This window comes from Oryctolagus cuniculus, chromosome 1, assembly GCF_051225735.1.
Source record: "Oryctolagus cuniculus isolate XC-2025 breed Fujian yellow rabbit chromosome 1, ASM5122573v1, whole genome shotgun sequence".
Lineage (NCBI taxonomy): Eukaryota > Metazoa > Chordata > Mammalia > Lagomorpha > Leporidae > Oryctolagus > Oryctolagus cuniculus.
The window spans coordinates 235,850,391-235,864,224 of record NC_142867.1 but is presented as its reverse complement, the minus strand read 5'-3'; the positions used below and the strand labels follow the sequence as shown (position 1 = coordinate 235,864,224).

The 13,834-nt window shown below is 67.1% G+C and overlaps 1 protein-coding gene across 1 annotated transcript in view; it reads left to right on the top strand.

The window, feature by feature from the left end:
* FAM163B (family with sequence similarity 163 member B) overlaps nt 1-13,418 on the top strand; it is a 28,469-nt gene extending 15,051 nt beyond the window's left edge. Inside the window, exons 2-3 of the mRNA XM_070058762.2 lie at nt 9,503-9,617; nt 10,903-13,418. Of these exons, the coding sequence (XP_069914863.2) occupies nt 9,525-9,617; nt 10,903-11,307 (498 nt within the window). The 5' untranslated portion in view covers nt 9,503-9,524 and the 3' untranslated portion in view covers nt 11,308-13,418. The remainder of the gene's footprint in view (nt 1-9,502; nt 9,618-10,902) is intronic.
* Nucleotides 13,419-13,834: the final 416 nt, after the last annotated feature.

Genomic DNA, 13,834 nt, shown 5'->3' with positions numbered 1-13,834 from the left:
GTCTGAGGAGTGGGTGATGAGGACCCTTGCCCGCACTGTCTCGGGCAGTCACGCAGGTGCTGCTGAAGGGCCGTGCGTCCTCTGGGCGCAGAGGCTCCGCCCGCGCGCCGACAGGCACTGGGGAGCCGTCGGGGTGTCGGAGGGAGGCAGTGACCTGCACAGCTGTGGGGTTCAGGAGCCCCAGGGGGGCCTCGCAGGACACCCAGCCCCAGGATATGTCTTGATGCACAGCGGGTGGCTCGACGGTGTCACACGACACAGGGTGCACTGGACAGGAAGCCTGGGTTCCGTGCGCCAGGCCACGGGGAGCCCGGACCGGGGTGGCCGGGGCTTTGGGGAGAGGCTGCAGGGTGTCGCCTTCAGAAACCTGGCTCCCTGCCCGCCTCTCCCACCCCCCCAGCCCCTGCCCCCACCCTGGGGCCTGTGTGCAGCCCTCACACACCGCAGGTGTGCGGACGACCCTGGGCACGGCTGCCCAGCGAGGGGACCGGCAGCGTTCTGGACCCCAGGATCCAGCCTCGCTGACCCACGTGTGTCGGCTGGCGCTCCTGGGGGTGGGGGTACCAGGGTGGCTGCTCTGGGTGGACAGCGGCTGTGCCCAGGCCTGGAGAAGTGGGGTCACCCACCCCAGGAAGAAGGGTCCCCCACTCGGCCTCCCCAGCAGGATTCAGGCCTGGCTGTCAGCAGAGGGAGGGGTGCTGAGGGTACCACATCCCCCGTGGCCAGCCTGACCACGGAGGGCGTCTCGGGGGTCCTCCACCCCCTTCACTCTCTCTCTCTGCTCTTCCTCCATCACCCTCTCTTCCCCCTCTTGGCCTCCCAGAACCTCCTATCAAAGGGCCTGGTCTGGGAGGCGGTCGGGACGGGCAGGAGCCGGGGTTCTGGTCGCTGTCGGAGTGAGCAGGGCACAGCTGCCCGCCTCCTCCAGGCAGGCAGCAAAGGCCCCGGCCAGTGCGAGGTGGCAGTGACTGCTCTCTCTAGGAGGCCAGGAGCTGGAGCCACAGGCAGCGCCCGCCTTGGCTCTCCCCTCCCCCACCCCTGCCTGGCACGGACTCTCAGCCTCACCCGACCCTGCTCTCCTCCTGCCCCGGCCCTGAACTGGGCAACCCTTGTGGCTTCTGCACAGCTCACGATGGAGGCCAGCAGGGGCTGCCCCCGCCTGCCCCGTCCCAGAGTTCCTGGGGCTGGTTGTTCCAGGCGGGGAGGGACAGTCGCAGAGCTGGGGGCACCGTCTTCCCCCGGGGGACCCCAGTTTCCCGTTCCTGCCCTTTGCCCCCAGTCTCCCCTCCTGAGCCGTGTCGGTGGAGAGCAGTCATGGGTACCACTTTGCTGCTGTCCCGCCCTGAGCCAACCGCAGCTCACCTGAGCGTGGTATCTGCGGGCCTTGGGCTCCCCGAGGCTCTGCGGCCACAGGGACAGCTGTGGGCCGGTGGGCAGGTGCTCCTCCTGCTCCACGGGTGGCTTCCCTCCGCCCGGGGCCCGGCCAGATCACGTGGCCCAGGCACCTCCCAGAAGAGATAGCCTGGGGTCCCCGGCTTCCCAGACGGCCTGGGGAGTTTGTCTCAGTCCAGCTGCTTCACGCCTGTCACCTCCGTTCACTCTGTCACACGGAAAAGTCACCGACCCCGGGGGAGGCCAGGATGGGGTGACAGTAGCGGGCCACGTGCCCAGGGCCCTGAGGCACCAAGAGCTCCCTTGGCCAGCTGTGCCCACTGCCATGCTGAACCGCGGCCCAGGCGGGAAAGGAAAAGTCCCCGATGCCCCAGCCCCCAGCCCACCCCCACCGGCGGCCCTGGTCCCCCTGGCTGAGGACATCTGCTGGCACCCGGGTAGACCCTCCGTGGCACCAGCTCGGCCCAGCTCCCTGGGGTCGCTCCTGAGCGAGGATACGTCACAGGAGTGCAAGGCGCCTCCCACCAGCCACCCAGCCCGGCGCGGGGCGACGCCTCCGAGGTGCACCGGGGCAGCCGAGCCGTTCTCCGTCTGTTTATTGCCGGCATCTGGGAGCCCGCGGAGCGTGAAATCAAGAACAAATGTGCCAAGGGTCTAGACAGGGACGCGGCAGCCGTGCTGCGGGCCTCGGGCCTCCAGGTGTGAGTGTGCGGGGCTGCGAGCCGCACCCCCACCCCAGCCGGCCTCGGTTTCCCTGGAAGGGCGTCTGGTCCGTTTTGCAGGCTCATGGGCCCCCCAGCAGCCCGGTGGGTTTGGAAGTCTCCAGGCTGGGCTCGCGGGGCAGGCAGGTGGGGCCGGCTGCGTCTGGCTCGGCTGCCAGGTGCTTCCTGCCCCCGCCCCCAGCTCCGGAGCTTGCAAGCGGGGCTGGCCCCCCTCCCGGCAGCCCAGAGGAGCCAGGGCTGTGGGCAGGGGACAGCTCCCGCCCGAGCCCCCTCCCCCCGCCATGCTCTAGTGGTGGGGGTGCACACAGCACAGGGAGGGCCCCCTCTCTCAGCCTGAGGTGGGGGCTGGGGACTGGGAAGCAAAGCTGTTTATAAAGCTTTAAACCGTTTATGGTCCCCGGGGGCAGATTAGCAGTGCAGTGAGCTCCCGCCAGCCGTGCTGGCTCGCAGCCGCTCTCACTGGGCCTGGCTCTCCTCTGCCTCTGGTCTTCTCCATGCTGTCCCAGCACCCTTCCTCCTCCCGCGGCCCCGCCGGTGCAGATGGCCGTCTTTCAAGACCCCGCTGGGACGTCTCTTCCTCCAGGGAGCGTGCCCCGGCTCCCGCCGCCCAGCATCACCCGTCTCCAGCCCTGAAGCCCAAAGCCGTCCGTTGTTCCCGGAACCCAAGTGTCCCAGCCCCCAGCAGGTGCGCCTCAGAGCCTCCGCTGCCCCTCCCCTCCCCGCCCACCTTGGGGCGCTCGCTGGCTTCTGGCTGTGGACTGCACCGCGGGGGTGCTCAGACGTGCTGGCTCACCTGATCACGCCGCCCGCTGGAGCCGAGCCCCGCCCTGCTCGCCTTAGACCTGGAAGCCCATGGGGCCCTGTTCTTCCCGTCACATGGCAGGAGGAATGTGCTCCCTGCTGGCCCTGGCGGCATCAGAAGCCCTCGGGAAGGCTCCCTGGAGGAGGGAGGCCCTGCTGGGCTTTGCTACATCAGGAAGGGGGTCCCAGAGGAATGGGAGGGGGGCCGAGGAGGCCGGGCCGCTCTGCTCTTAGGGATCGTCTGGAGCCGACGGTGGATGGACGTCAGGCCGGGGCCCAGCCTGGCCCGGGGACCTGGCGCCTGCCGTGGGCGTCGCTGCTCAGCGGCGTGCTGGTATCTGCGTGGAGAGCCGAGCGGCTCCAGCTGGCCAGGCCCGGGTGTCAGAGCAGTGGCTGCTGACAGCCCTGGGCACCCGGCCCGAGCCGGCACCCTCCCCGTCACGCCGCCAGGCTGCCTGCCGCTGGGGGGACCCAGGCCCAGAGCCCGAGAGACAGGCGGGGCTGGGGCCATCTGTGTCTCAGGCCCAGGAGGGGGAGTGAGTGCGGCCGGCTCCCCTGGGGGCCCAGGGAGGGACGCAGCCATGATGGGGGCCTCCGGAGCACCGGGCTGTGCCATTTGTCTGCCGACTGGCGGCATCCTTGGTGCCAGCCCATTTTACAGAGGGGGAAACCAAGGCACGGAGCAGCCAGGACACCCAGGAAGCAGGATCTGGCTCTGCTGGGTGCACAATGCAGAGCTCCCCCTGCTGGCCTGGGCACCTGCGGACTCTGTCTCCCTCCAGTCAGCCTGGGGTCTCTGGGGAAGCCCCGGACCAGGGCACCGCTCCATGGTGGCCATGCCAGCGAGCGCCAACTGTGCACCCCTGACTGTGGCCGTTGTGGGGGGTTGGTGGCCTGAGGTGGGCCCTGATCCGATCCCCACACAGCTGTCACTGCTCCTGGGCAGGTACCTCCACCCCTGACCTCCCCCAAGCCCTGCGGGGTCCCTCAGTGATGAAATGGAGGGGCAGCGGTGACCTGCTCTGGGCACCGGGGTCGAATCCCACTCCCGGTGTTGGCACAGGAGTCGCTGTGCAGATTCGGGGCCCTGCAGGGCCCTGGGAGCCGACGTCGTGGTCCGCGTTTCCAGAATCCGTGTTCTCTGTCTCCCTGGATCAGCCGCCCCTGGCTGTCCACGCACGTGGCTGCAAACGCTGCCCCTGGCCACTCATGAGCCTTCCCAAGGTCAAGCGACAGCAAGGAGTGGCCCGAGTGTCAGATCACAGCTCCGTGTCTTGGGAGAGAAGCCAACCCGGACCCCACAGGCAGCAGGGCTGCAGATGTGGCCGGCAGCCCCTTAGTTCAGGAGGCCTGGGCCAGCACCCCAGAGCCATGGGCTGCCGCGTTCGCCCCCCACAGATGCCGGGGGCCAGGGGCATTCACGCACGGGCAGCTGAGGCTCAGCAGTGGCCTCGTCCGTGGTGCTGGGCAGGTCACTGCCCCCGGCAGGTGCGTCTGCTCTTTGGCAGAAGTGGCTGCCACGGCCCGTGGGCTGGCGTGGGGTGTCTTGGAGAAGAGCCGGCCTGGCTAGCGCCGAGTGTGGTGACAGGGACAAGGTTGGCTTGCCCGTCTGCCTGGGAGGTCCCAGGCTCCCGCGGAGACAGCAGGCACGGGTCCCTGTTGTCTGGGCTTTGGGCTGGGAGTGGCCCATTTGCTGAAGTGAAACACCAACAGCCTGGCCCTTGCCTGAGGCCCCCAGCCGTCCCCAGGCCGTGTTCCCTCCGCCACTGATGTCCTGCAGCTCCCGGCGAGCTGAGGCCGCGTGGGGGCAGGGGGCTGAGCCCCGTGCCGACATCGGGGGTGTGGAACATGAAACGCAGCCGGGCTGGGGCCCCAGCGGCTGCCTCCGCCGCACACCCGGCTCCCTGGGTCCAGCCTCGGGTCGGCCGGCACGCTCAGCGGGACCAGGCCGCCAGCTGGCCTCAGCTGCCCTGGGAGGCCGAGGCGGGTGGGGGCTGCCAGGCAGGGTGCCCAGGAACGCCTGTCTGTCTGTCTGTCTGCGCCCCGCCGTCTGGCGGCCCTGGCTTCCTCTGGACCTGCCTGTCTGCACCTCGTCTGTTTGGAGCTGTCCATGTGTCTGTGCTCCGTCGCCTCGTGGCTCTGGCTGTGTCTGGATCCGCCTTTCCGTCTGTCCGTCGGGGGTCTGAGTTCCAGGCCCAGCCCCCAGCCCCCCTGCCTGTCAGTACGGGCTTCCCTCTGCGCGTCCTGCCTGGCCAGGAACCCCCACATCTGGCCGCAGCGTCTACAGGGGACAGCACAGCGCCCCCACCCCCACGCCAAGGGCCGGGAGGAGGGGCCGAGACCCCAGGGACATCCGGCTGTCCGGGAGAGGCAGGGCCCGCCGTGCGGGGCTCAGGCCTCTTGTTCTCAGAGAGGAAAGGAGACCTTGCTGTGTGCGCAGTGCTGGGAGGAGTGGGAGGAGGAGCGGGGCCAAGCCCCGGTGTCTGGGACAGAGCAGGACAGGGCAGGAGGGCAGGAGCACGGTCTCTGGGAACGCACTTGGCCTTGGGACCCAGTGTTTCCGACCCTGAGAAAGGAAGTCAGGGGCAGGTGTTTGGCCTGGAAGTGAGGGCACCTGTGCCCCACAGGGGAGTGCCTGTGCCCACTGCCCGCTCAGCGCCGACCCCGGCTTCCTGCTGACCTAGACCTGGGAGGCAGCAGGATTGGCTCCTGGGTCCTGGCTGCCCACAGGGGAGACCCGGATGGAGTTTCTGGCTCTGGCTTTGGCTTAGCCTGGCAGCATCGGAGGCATTTGGGGAGTGAACTGGCGGATAGGAACAATCCCTCTCCCTCTCCCTCTCCCTCTCCCTCTCCCTCTCCCTCTCCCTCTCTCTCTCTCTCTCTCCATCTGTCTGTTTCTCTCTCAATTTGTAAAAATGTAAAGCAGAATTAAATTTTAAACCAAAAGCAAACCGCAAAAAGAACCGAGCATCGCGTTGACAGAAACCCACGCGGCGTCAGCCCCGTCCCCCGCCGCGGAGCCGCCGCCGGCTGCTGCGAGTCCCGGGGGCGCAGCGCGGCGCGGCCGAGCCTGGGCGCCTGGCAGCAGCCTTGCAAGGCGCAGTGCAGACTCGCCACGCGCCGTGGAGAGGGGCCAACGCGTGGATGGTGTTGGCAAACACGGTTTGCACCGACAAGTCCAATAGGCGTCAAATGTTAATCGGTGAAATCCCTGCCGTCTGTGATTTAAGGGACGCTGTGGGCGTGGCTTCCTGCTCCGTCTTCCCCTCGCTGGCTCCTGGGTGTGGGGCGCCCAGGCCAGGACAGCTCAGGGCGCGGGGGAGAAGGTCGCCCTCTAGAGGTCAGCGCGAGGGAGGGAGCGGAGAGAGGCCGTGAGCAAATCAGGAGGCGCGGAGGGCGGTGGCTAGGGCGGGACTTAATTGAATATTCAAAGAGGGAGAGGTTTGGGGCGGGGTTCGTGCCACCCATCTCCGTGGCCTTTGTCACGGTCAGGTGCATGATGGGAGTGGGAGTGCCGGCCATGGTGACCTCACTGTTCTGGCCCCAGGGTCATGCCAGGGACGCGGCCCACAGCCACACTGGGCACGTCCAGCCGGGCTGGTTTTGGGCCTACAGCACGGCAGAACTGGCAGTTTCGGCGACACGGGAGGGGGCGGGGCTGGAGGTGCAGGCGGGGCCCTGGCTGCGGCAGGGGCCACGGGGGCCTGTCAGACCCCAGCTGCTCCCCGCCAGCTGCCCACCTGCCCACACCACGAGCGGCAGCCCGTGTTCCCCGCAGGCCGCTTCGCAGTGAGCAGAGCTCCGGCGAGGACATCGGGACGCCCCAGGGCCCCCTTGGCAGCACACAGAAGCCCACGCTCCCGGTGGGAAAACCTGTAGATCCAGTAGAACGAGGCACGGGCTCAGTGGTTAAGATGTCGCTCGGGACACCCACGCCCCACATCAGGGCGCCGGGGTTCGAGTCTTGGCTCTGCCTCCTGCTGCTCTGTGCCCTGGGAGGCAGAGGGGCCGGCTCTGGGGGCTGGAGTCCCGGCTCCGGGCTTTGGCCTGGCCAAACCCCAGTTGTTGTGGCCATTGGGGGAGTGAACTGGCAGACGGAAGATCTGTGTTTCTCTCTCTGTCCTTCAAATAAATCAATTACATTTTAAAAAGAACAGTGACTGCAATGGCTTGAAACACATGAAATATGAAGATAGTTCTAAAAGCTTTTGGAAAAATGAAGTTTAAAATATGAGGCTTTTTTTATGCACGGAGTTTTTTCAGGACTGGCATGTAATGTTGGCATCCCGTACGGGCACTGGTTCCTGTCCCGGCTGCTCTACTTCCAATCCAGCTCCCTGCTAACGCACCTTGTTAAGCAGTGGAAGATGCCCAAATCCTTGGGTCCCTGCCACACACATGGGAGACCTGGAAGAGGCTCCTGGCTCCTGGCTTTTTTTGTAAAATTTAAAAAGAGAAAACCACGCGCGGATTTCACACTTGGTTTCTGCAGAACAGACTCACTTCCCGGACTGTTGAGGACCCCACGTGGATGCGGGAAAGCGGCCGTGAGGTCGCGGCGGCGGCAGAACAGCTCCAGGCTGACGCTGCACCTCGGTAAAGATGAGGCCGGCGCTGCGCCATTGCCGGGGTCTCGCCGGCACCGGCCTCTCCAGGTGGATGAAGTCAGGGGCACAGACAGCGGGCGGAGGCTGACGGGGAGCTTGACAGTGGCAGAGTTGGGCTGAGCCCCGCCGATCCCAGCAGCCAGCCACACATCGCGGCTGGGGGCAGGGGGACACTCAGACGTCAGCCAGGGAGGGGATGCTGGGAAGCCGTGCCGGGGAGAAGGGAACCCAGGTGCCGCTCCAAGAGACCCAGCCTGCCCCAGGTCACCGGGAACGACCGAGCCTGCCCCAGGTCACCGGGCACTCTATAAGAGCAATGATCTCGGGGCTGGCACTGCGTAGCGGGTAAAGCCCCTGCCTGCAGTGCCGGCATCCCATATGGGCACCAGTTCAAGTCCCGGCTGCTCCACTTCCAATCCAGCTCTCTGCTGTGGCCTGGGAAAGCAGTGGAAGATGCCCAAGTCCTTGGGCCCCTGCACCCACGTGGGAGACCCGGAAGAAGCTCCTGGCTCCTGGCTTTGGATCGGCCCAGCTCCAGCCATTGCGGCCATCTGGGGAGTGAACCAGCGGATGGAAGACCTCTCTCTCTCTCTGTGCCTCTCCTCTCTGTGTGTAACTCTGACATTCAAATAAATAAATCTTTAAAAAAAAGATCAATGATCTCGAGGCTTCTGTAAGCCAGGAGGGGAGGAGGAGAAGGAACGGGCCCTGAGCCGAAGGCACCTGCTGTAGCCAATCCTGGGTGAACCAATGACCATGGACGCTGGGGCTGTCGGGAGGGTGCCAGACCCAGGCCCACGGCCTGCCACGTCCTCAGCTGCCGGATGTCGCCCGGAGGGGTTTATGAGTGACCTGCTGGGCGCAGGCATTCCGTGTGCAGGGCTCCGGTCACTCCCTCCACCCCAGCTTGGGAAATCGAGGGAACTGTGAGCCTCGCTGCAGCCAACAGGGCCGGGCTGAGCCCCCGCCAGTGCCGCAAGACAGGGCCTGTTGCTGCCGCTGTCGCCTGTCCCCCGAGGGGCCGGGCTGGGCCAGACGGGAGGGGACCCGTAGGCAGCACCGGCCATGATGACAAGCTCACAAGGAGTGTGGCCTGGGCCGAGAATCGCACTCCTGAGGCAGCCCAGGGAGGCCATCAGAGCGGTTCCCGTAATTCGAGCAGCTCCTGTTACTTAGCCAGAGACAGAGGTAACCGGCAGACATTCGGCCTCATCCCGCGGGAGGCGCCAGGGTCCGACGCACGCCTCCGGCTGGCACAGACCCTGGGAGGGGCAGGCAATGGTGCGATTGGGCCCTGGAGGGAGTTCCCTGCTTCCGACTTGGGCGCGGCCCAGCCCCCACTGTCCGTGGCAGCTGGGAAGGGAAACAGTGCGTGGGCGCTCCCTTTGTCTCTACCTCTCAAAACATGCTTAATGAAACTATCTTTAAAGATTTATTTATTTGAGAGGTAGTTACAGAGAGAGAGAGACAAAGACAAAGACAAAGAGAAAAGTCTTCCATCCGCTGGTTCACTCTCCAAATGGCTGCAACGGCCGGAGTTGCGCCAATCTGAAGCCAGGAGCCAGGAGCTTCTTCTGGGTCTCCCATGAGGGTGCAGGGACATGTGTTGCAGGGTGGGGGCTGTGGGGTACGCCCGGACACCTGTGACACGTGCCTGTGTTGCAGGGTGGGGGCTGTGGGGTGCTCCCGGACGCCATGACACGTGCCTGTGTTGCAGGGTGGGGGCTGTGGGGTGCGCCCGGACGCCCGTGACACATGCCTTTGTTGCAGGGTAGGGGCCGTGGGGTGCTCCCGGACACCTGTGACATGTGCCTGTGCTGCAGGGTGGGGGCTGTGGGGTGCGCCCGGACACCTGTGACACGTGCCTGTGCTGCAGGGTGGGGGCTGTGGGGTGCGCCCGGACGCCATGACATGTGCCTGTGTTGCAGGGTGGGGGCTGTGGGGTGCGCCCGGATGCCATGACACGTGCCTGTGTTGCAGGCTGCTGACGCAGAGGGGGCGGATGACAGCCGGGACCGTGGTCATCACTGGGGGCATCTTGGCGACGGTGATCCTGCTCTGCATCATCGCCGTCCTGTGCTACTGTCGGCTCCAGGTAGCCCCGGGGGCGGGTGGAGGGGAGGCCTGCGGCCGGCCCCGCCCCGGGAGGAGCCCCTGCAGGCCAGGAGGGCCGGACTCCAGGAGGGGGCGCTCCAGGTCTCCTGGCCGGGGACACGCAGCTGCCCAGCGAGAGCGCCATGCTGGGCGCTCGGGCCAGCTCTGCACCCACGTCCCCCGTGTCTGCCCGGAGAGGAATGGGAGCCACTGGTGCAGGGCGGCTTGAGCCCCCGCTGCGCCGCGCCCCCCGTGCCTCAGTTTCCCCACCTGCAAGACGGCCCAGCCTGGGGGCTGCTGTGCTGGGCTCTGAGAGGTGCCTAGCGCTTAGCCCGGCCTGAGCTGGACCCCAGGACACACAAGTGCGCAGATCCAGGCGTCTGATCAGGCGTGCCCCGCCCACCACCCGGATCCCGTGCTCCAGGCCGGCTCCTCTCCCGCGCGTGGGGGCTGGGAGGGCCGGGGGGTGCCAGCCAGTCACCTGCTCCGCCCTCAGTACTACTGCTCCGCCCTCAGTACTACTGCTCTCAGCACTACCACCCTCAGTACTACCCCTCTCAGCACTACCGCCCTCAGCACTACTGCCCTCCACAGTACTACCGCCCTCAGTACTACCGCTCTCAGCACTACTGCCCTCAGTACTACCGCTCTCAGCACTACCGCCCTCAGTACTACCACCCTCAGTACTACCGCTCTCAGCACTACCGCCCTCAGCACTACTGCCCTCAGTACTACCGCTCTCAGTACTACCACTCTCAGCACTACCGCTCTCAGTACTACCGCTCTCAGTACTACCACTCTCAGCACTACCGCCCTCAGTACTACCGCCCCCCACAGTACTACCGCCCTCAGTACTACCGCCCTGCCCACAGTACTACCGCCCTCAGTGCTACCACCCCCACAGTACTACCACTCTCAGTACTACTGCCCCGCCCACAGTACTACCGCTCTCAGTACTACCGCCCTCAGTACTACCACCCTGCCCTCAGTACTACCACCCTCAGTACTACCTCTGCCCTCAGTACTACTGCCCTCAGTACTACCCCTCTGCCCTTAGTACTACCGCCCTCAGTACTACCGCTCTCAGTACTACCACCCTGCCCTCAGTACTACCGCCCTCAGTACTACCGCTCTCAGTACTACCACTCTCAGTACTACTGCCCTCCTCAGTACTACCACCCTCAGTACTACCGCCCTCAGTACTACCACCCTCAGTACTACCGCCCTCAGTACTACCTCTGCCCTCAGTACTACCTCTGCCCTCAGTACTACCCCTCTGCCCTCAGTACTACTGCTGTAAGAAGGAGGACTCCGAGGAGGACGAGGAGGAGCCGGACTTCGCCGTGCACGCGCACCTGCCCCCGCTGCACTCCAACCGCAACCTGGTGCTGACCAACGGGCCGGGGCTCTACCCGGCCGCCTCCACCTCCTTCAGCCAGAGGTCCCCGCAGGCCCGCGCCCTGTGCCGCAGCTGCTCCCACTACGAGCCGCCCACGTTCTTCCTGCAGGAACCCGAGGACGAGGGCGTGCGCAACGGCGGCGAGCGCGTGGCCTACGCCAGCTTCAGCCAGGAGGACCTGGAGCTGTCCCCCGGCGGGGGCTTCGGGGGGCTGCAGGCGCTCGACCCCGGCCGTCTCTCGGCCATGCGGGAGGCCTTCGCCCGCAGCCGCAGCGTCAGCACCGACGTGTGACCGTGCCCCCGCCATGGCGTGCCACCCCGGCCCCCCACCTCCTCGCGTCCCTGTCCTGGGGGGACCCCAGGCCTGCAGAGCCCCCAGGCTGGGTGCAGGGGTGAGGCTCAGCGAACACAGGTGTAGCCATGGGTAGCAGGGAGACCTGATGCAGCAACAGGGCCGGGGCCGTGGAGTGGGGCCGCTGGTGGCCTCCAGCTCAGCCCGACAGCGTGGCCGTGTGTGTGGCCACCACGCCCACCCTGGGCCTCACGTGTTCTGGGAAGGGGCGGCCTCAGCCTTCCCTGACACTGACGACCAGCTGCCGTCCGCAGGGCCCCCCTCTCGCTCTCACGTGCACACACACACGCATGAACATGCCACGCATGCACACACACGCGCCCGGCACCGGCCTGCTTCCCTCCTGCGAGGGGGCTTCCCGGGCAGCCCGCTCCTCGAGAGTTCACCCCAACCCGCATCCTGGTCAAGGGAGGCCCAGGCAGGGTTGGGGGGCTGCTGCTCTGGGGGTGCCGGCCCCAAGACCCCAGCCCGGCCCTCAGCTCTCCACACAGCCCGCGAGCCGGAACCCGGAGGGCAGCATGAGGTGTGGCAGGGTGGGCAGAGCTGGGCCAGGGTGCGCGAGCCCTCTGCCCACCAAAAGGCGGGCCTTCCCGGGAGGCAGTCGGAGTCCTGAGAGCCGAGGGGCGCCGGGGCTCGGCGGGAAGCCAGGTCCCGAGGGAGACGGCTGCAGGGCGCCCTGTCTTGGGCCACCCCCAGCAGTGTCCGGGTGGAGCCCCTGTGTGGAGCCCCCCTCCGAGGCTGCGCTCCACCCAGTCCCGATGCAGGCTGGGGGCTCCCTGCTCTCTTCCATCAGCCGCAGAAGTGACACCACTGGCTCCCCCGAGGCGCCACCCGCCCCCAGGAGCTCCTCCCTCCCACAGGGCTGTGGCCCCCCGAGTGAGGCTCGTCTCCCGCCGTGAGCTCCCAGAGCCTCCTGCAGTTGGGGGACACTGGCTGTTCGGGGACTCCCTGGTCCCCCGCCCGGTCCCTGTCTCCCTCCCGCCCCCTCCCCCCCACCCCCGTTTGAATGCACCCTTGACACCCTGCTCCCGGCCCCACCCCCGTCAAGTCTGTCCCTGATGCATTCACCTGGGGAGGGGTCTGGGGTGGGGGCGGGGGCGAGGGCCCGGGCAGCTGTTCCCCTCTTGGTCTCCAGCCTCCCCACGTAGACACTTAGAGCCCCGGAATGCAGTGAGCACCCCTGCCCTGGCCCGGTCCCCGCAGCGCTGCCCTGGGGCCCGCCGGCCTGGCAGAGCCAATGGATCATCTCCCACCGCCCTCGTGGCTTCAGTCTGGCTGCCATGGCCTGTGCAGACCCCTCTGTGGCGTGCCACGCCCGCGGGGCCCAGGCCCTGCCTGGAGGAGCCCCCCCCTGGCGAGGGGTCTCGCCTTTGTCAACCCCGGGGGGACGGGGGCTGTGGTCATCTCCCCTGGGACCCACGGCTGACCCCGTCTGGGCCGGTGACGGAGCCCCTGCCTCAGGGGGCTCTGGGCAGCCCTGACGGGGTACAGGGCCTTGTGTGCAGTGGGCACACACACTCAGCACTGGCAGAAAAGGAGGGGGCTTGGGCAGGAAGAGGATGGCGGAGCAGAGCAGGACCCGGACGCAGCATGGGCGGGCCACGGCCACTCAGCCCTCCCTGGGCAGAGCCGGAGCCCTGGGCGGGCGGGGGAGGGGGCTGGGAGAGACCCTCCGTGGCGGCCACAGCCGTGGTGGTGGAGCCACAGCCGTTGAGGTCGCCCTGAGAAGCTGCAGCCCACGGTGGGGTCCTGGGTTCTGCTCCCCAGGCTGGCTCCTGACTCCAGCAGGGGTGGCCCGAGGAATGGGGCTCCCGCCACCCCCGTGGGAGACCTGGGCTGAATTCTTGGCTCCCAGCTTTGGCAGCTGGCTCAGCCCCCGCCGGGGCCGGCGTCTGGGGAGTAAACCGGCAGATGGCAGCTCTTTGCGGGCGCCTTCTCTCTCTCTCTGCCTCTCTCTGTGTCTCTCTCTGCCTCTCCAATAAATACATTTTTAAAAACGCGCAGCCCTTGATGCAGCCACGGGTGCACACAGGCGGAAGCGCCCCAGGCTGGTTGCTGCCTCAGCTTCCCCGGGGTGGTCCCTGCTCTGAGGCCCAGTGTGGGGACAGGCTGGGCCCCCACGCAGGAGGCAGCCACTGGCCTCGCTGGCACCTGGGCCCAAAGGAAGCAGCTCCCCTGGCCGTCCTCAGCGCCGAGGCCAGCTGGCCATCCCTTGGGTGGCGGAGCCCCTGGCCCCTCCTCCCGGCGCCCTCCACCCCTGCTCTGCTCTTGCCTGTCCCCACGCCTGCCACTGGGTCGGCCCAAAGAGGGGCTCCTGTCCGTCTCGGCACCCGCAAGTCCAGACCAGGGCCCCCCCCCCCCCCCCCCCGCAGAGCTCCAGAAACACCAGTCCTGAGGCTCTGCACACCTGCCTGTCCCTGTTCCCCGGCCTGCTGCAGGGGGCACTCCGGGCCTCAGCGCAGGTCCT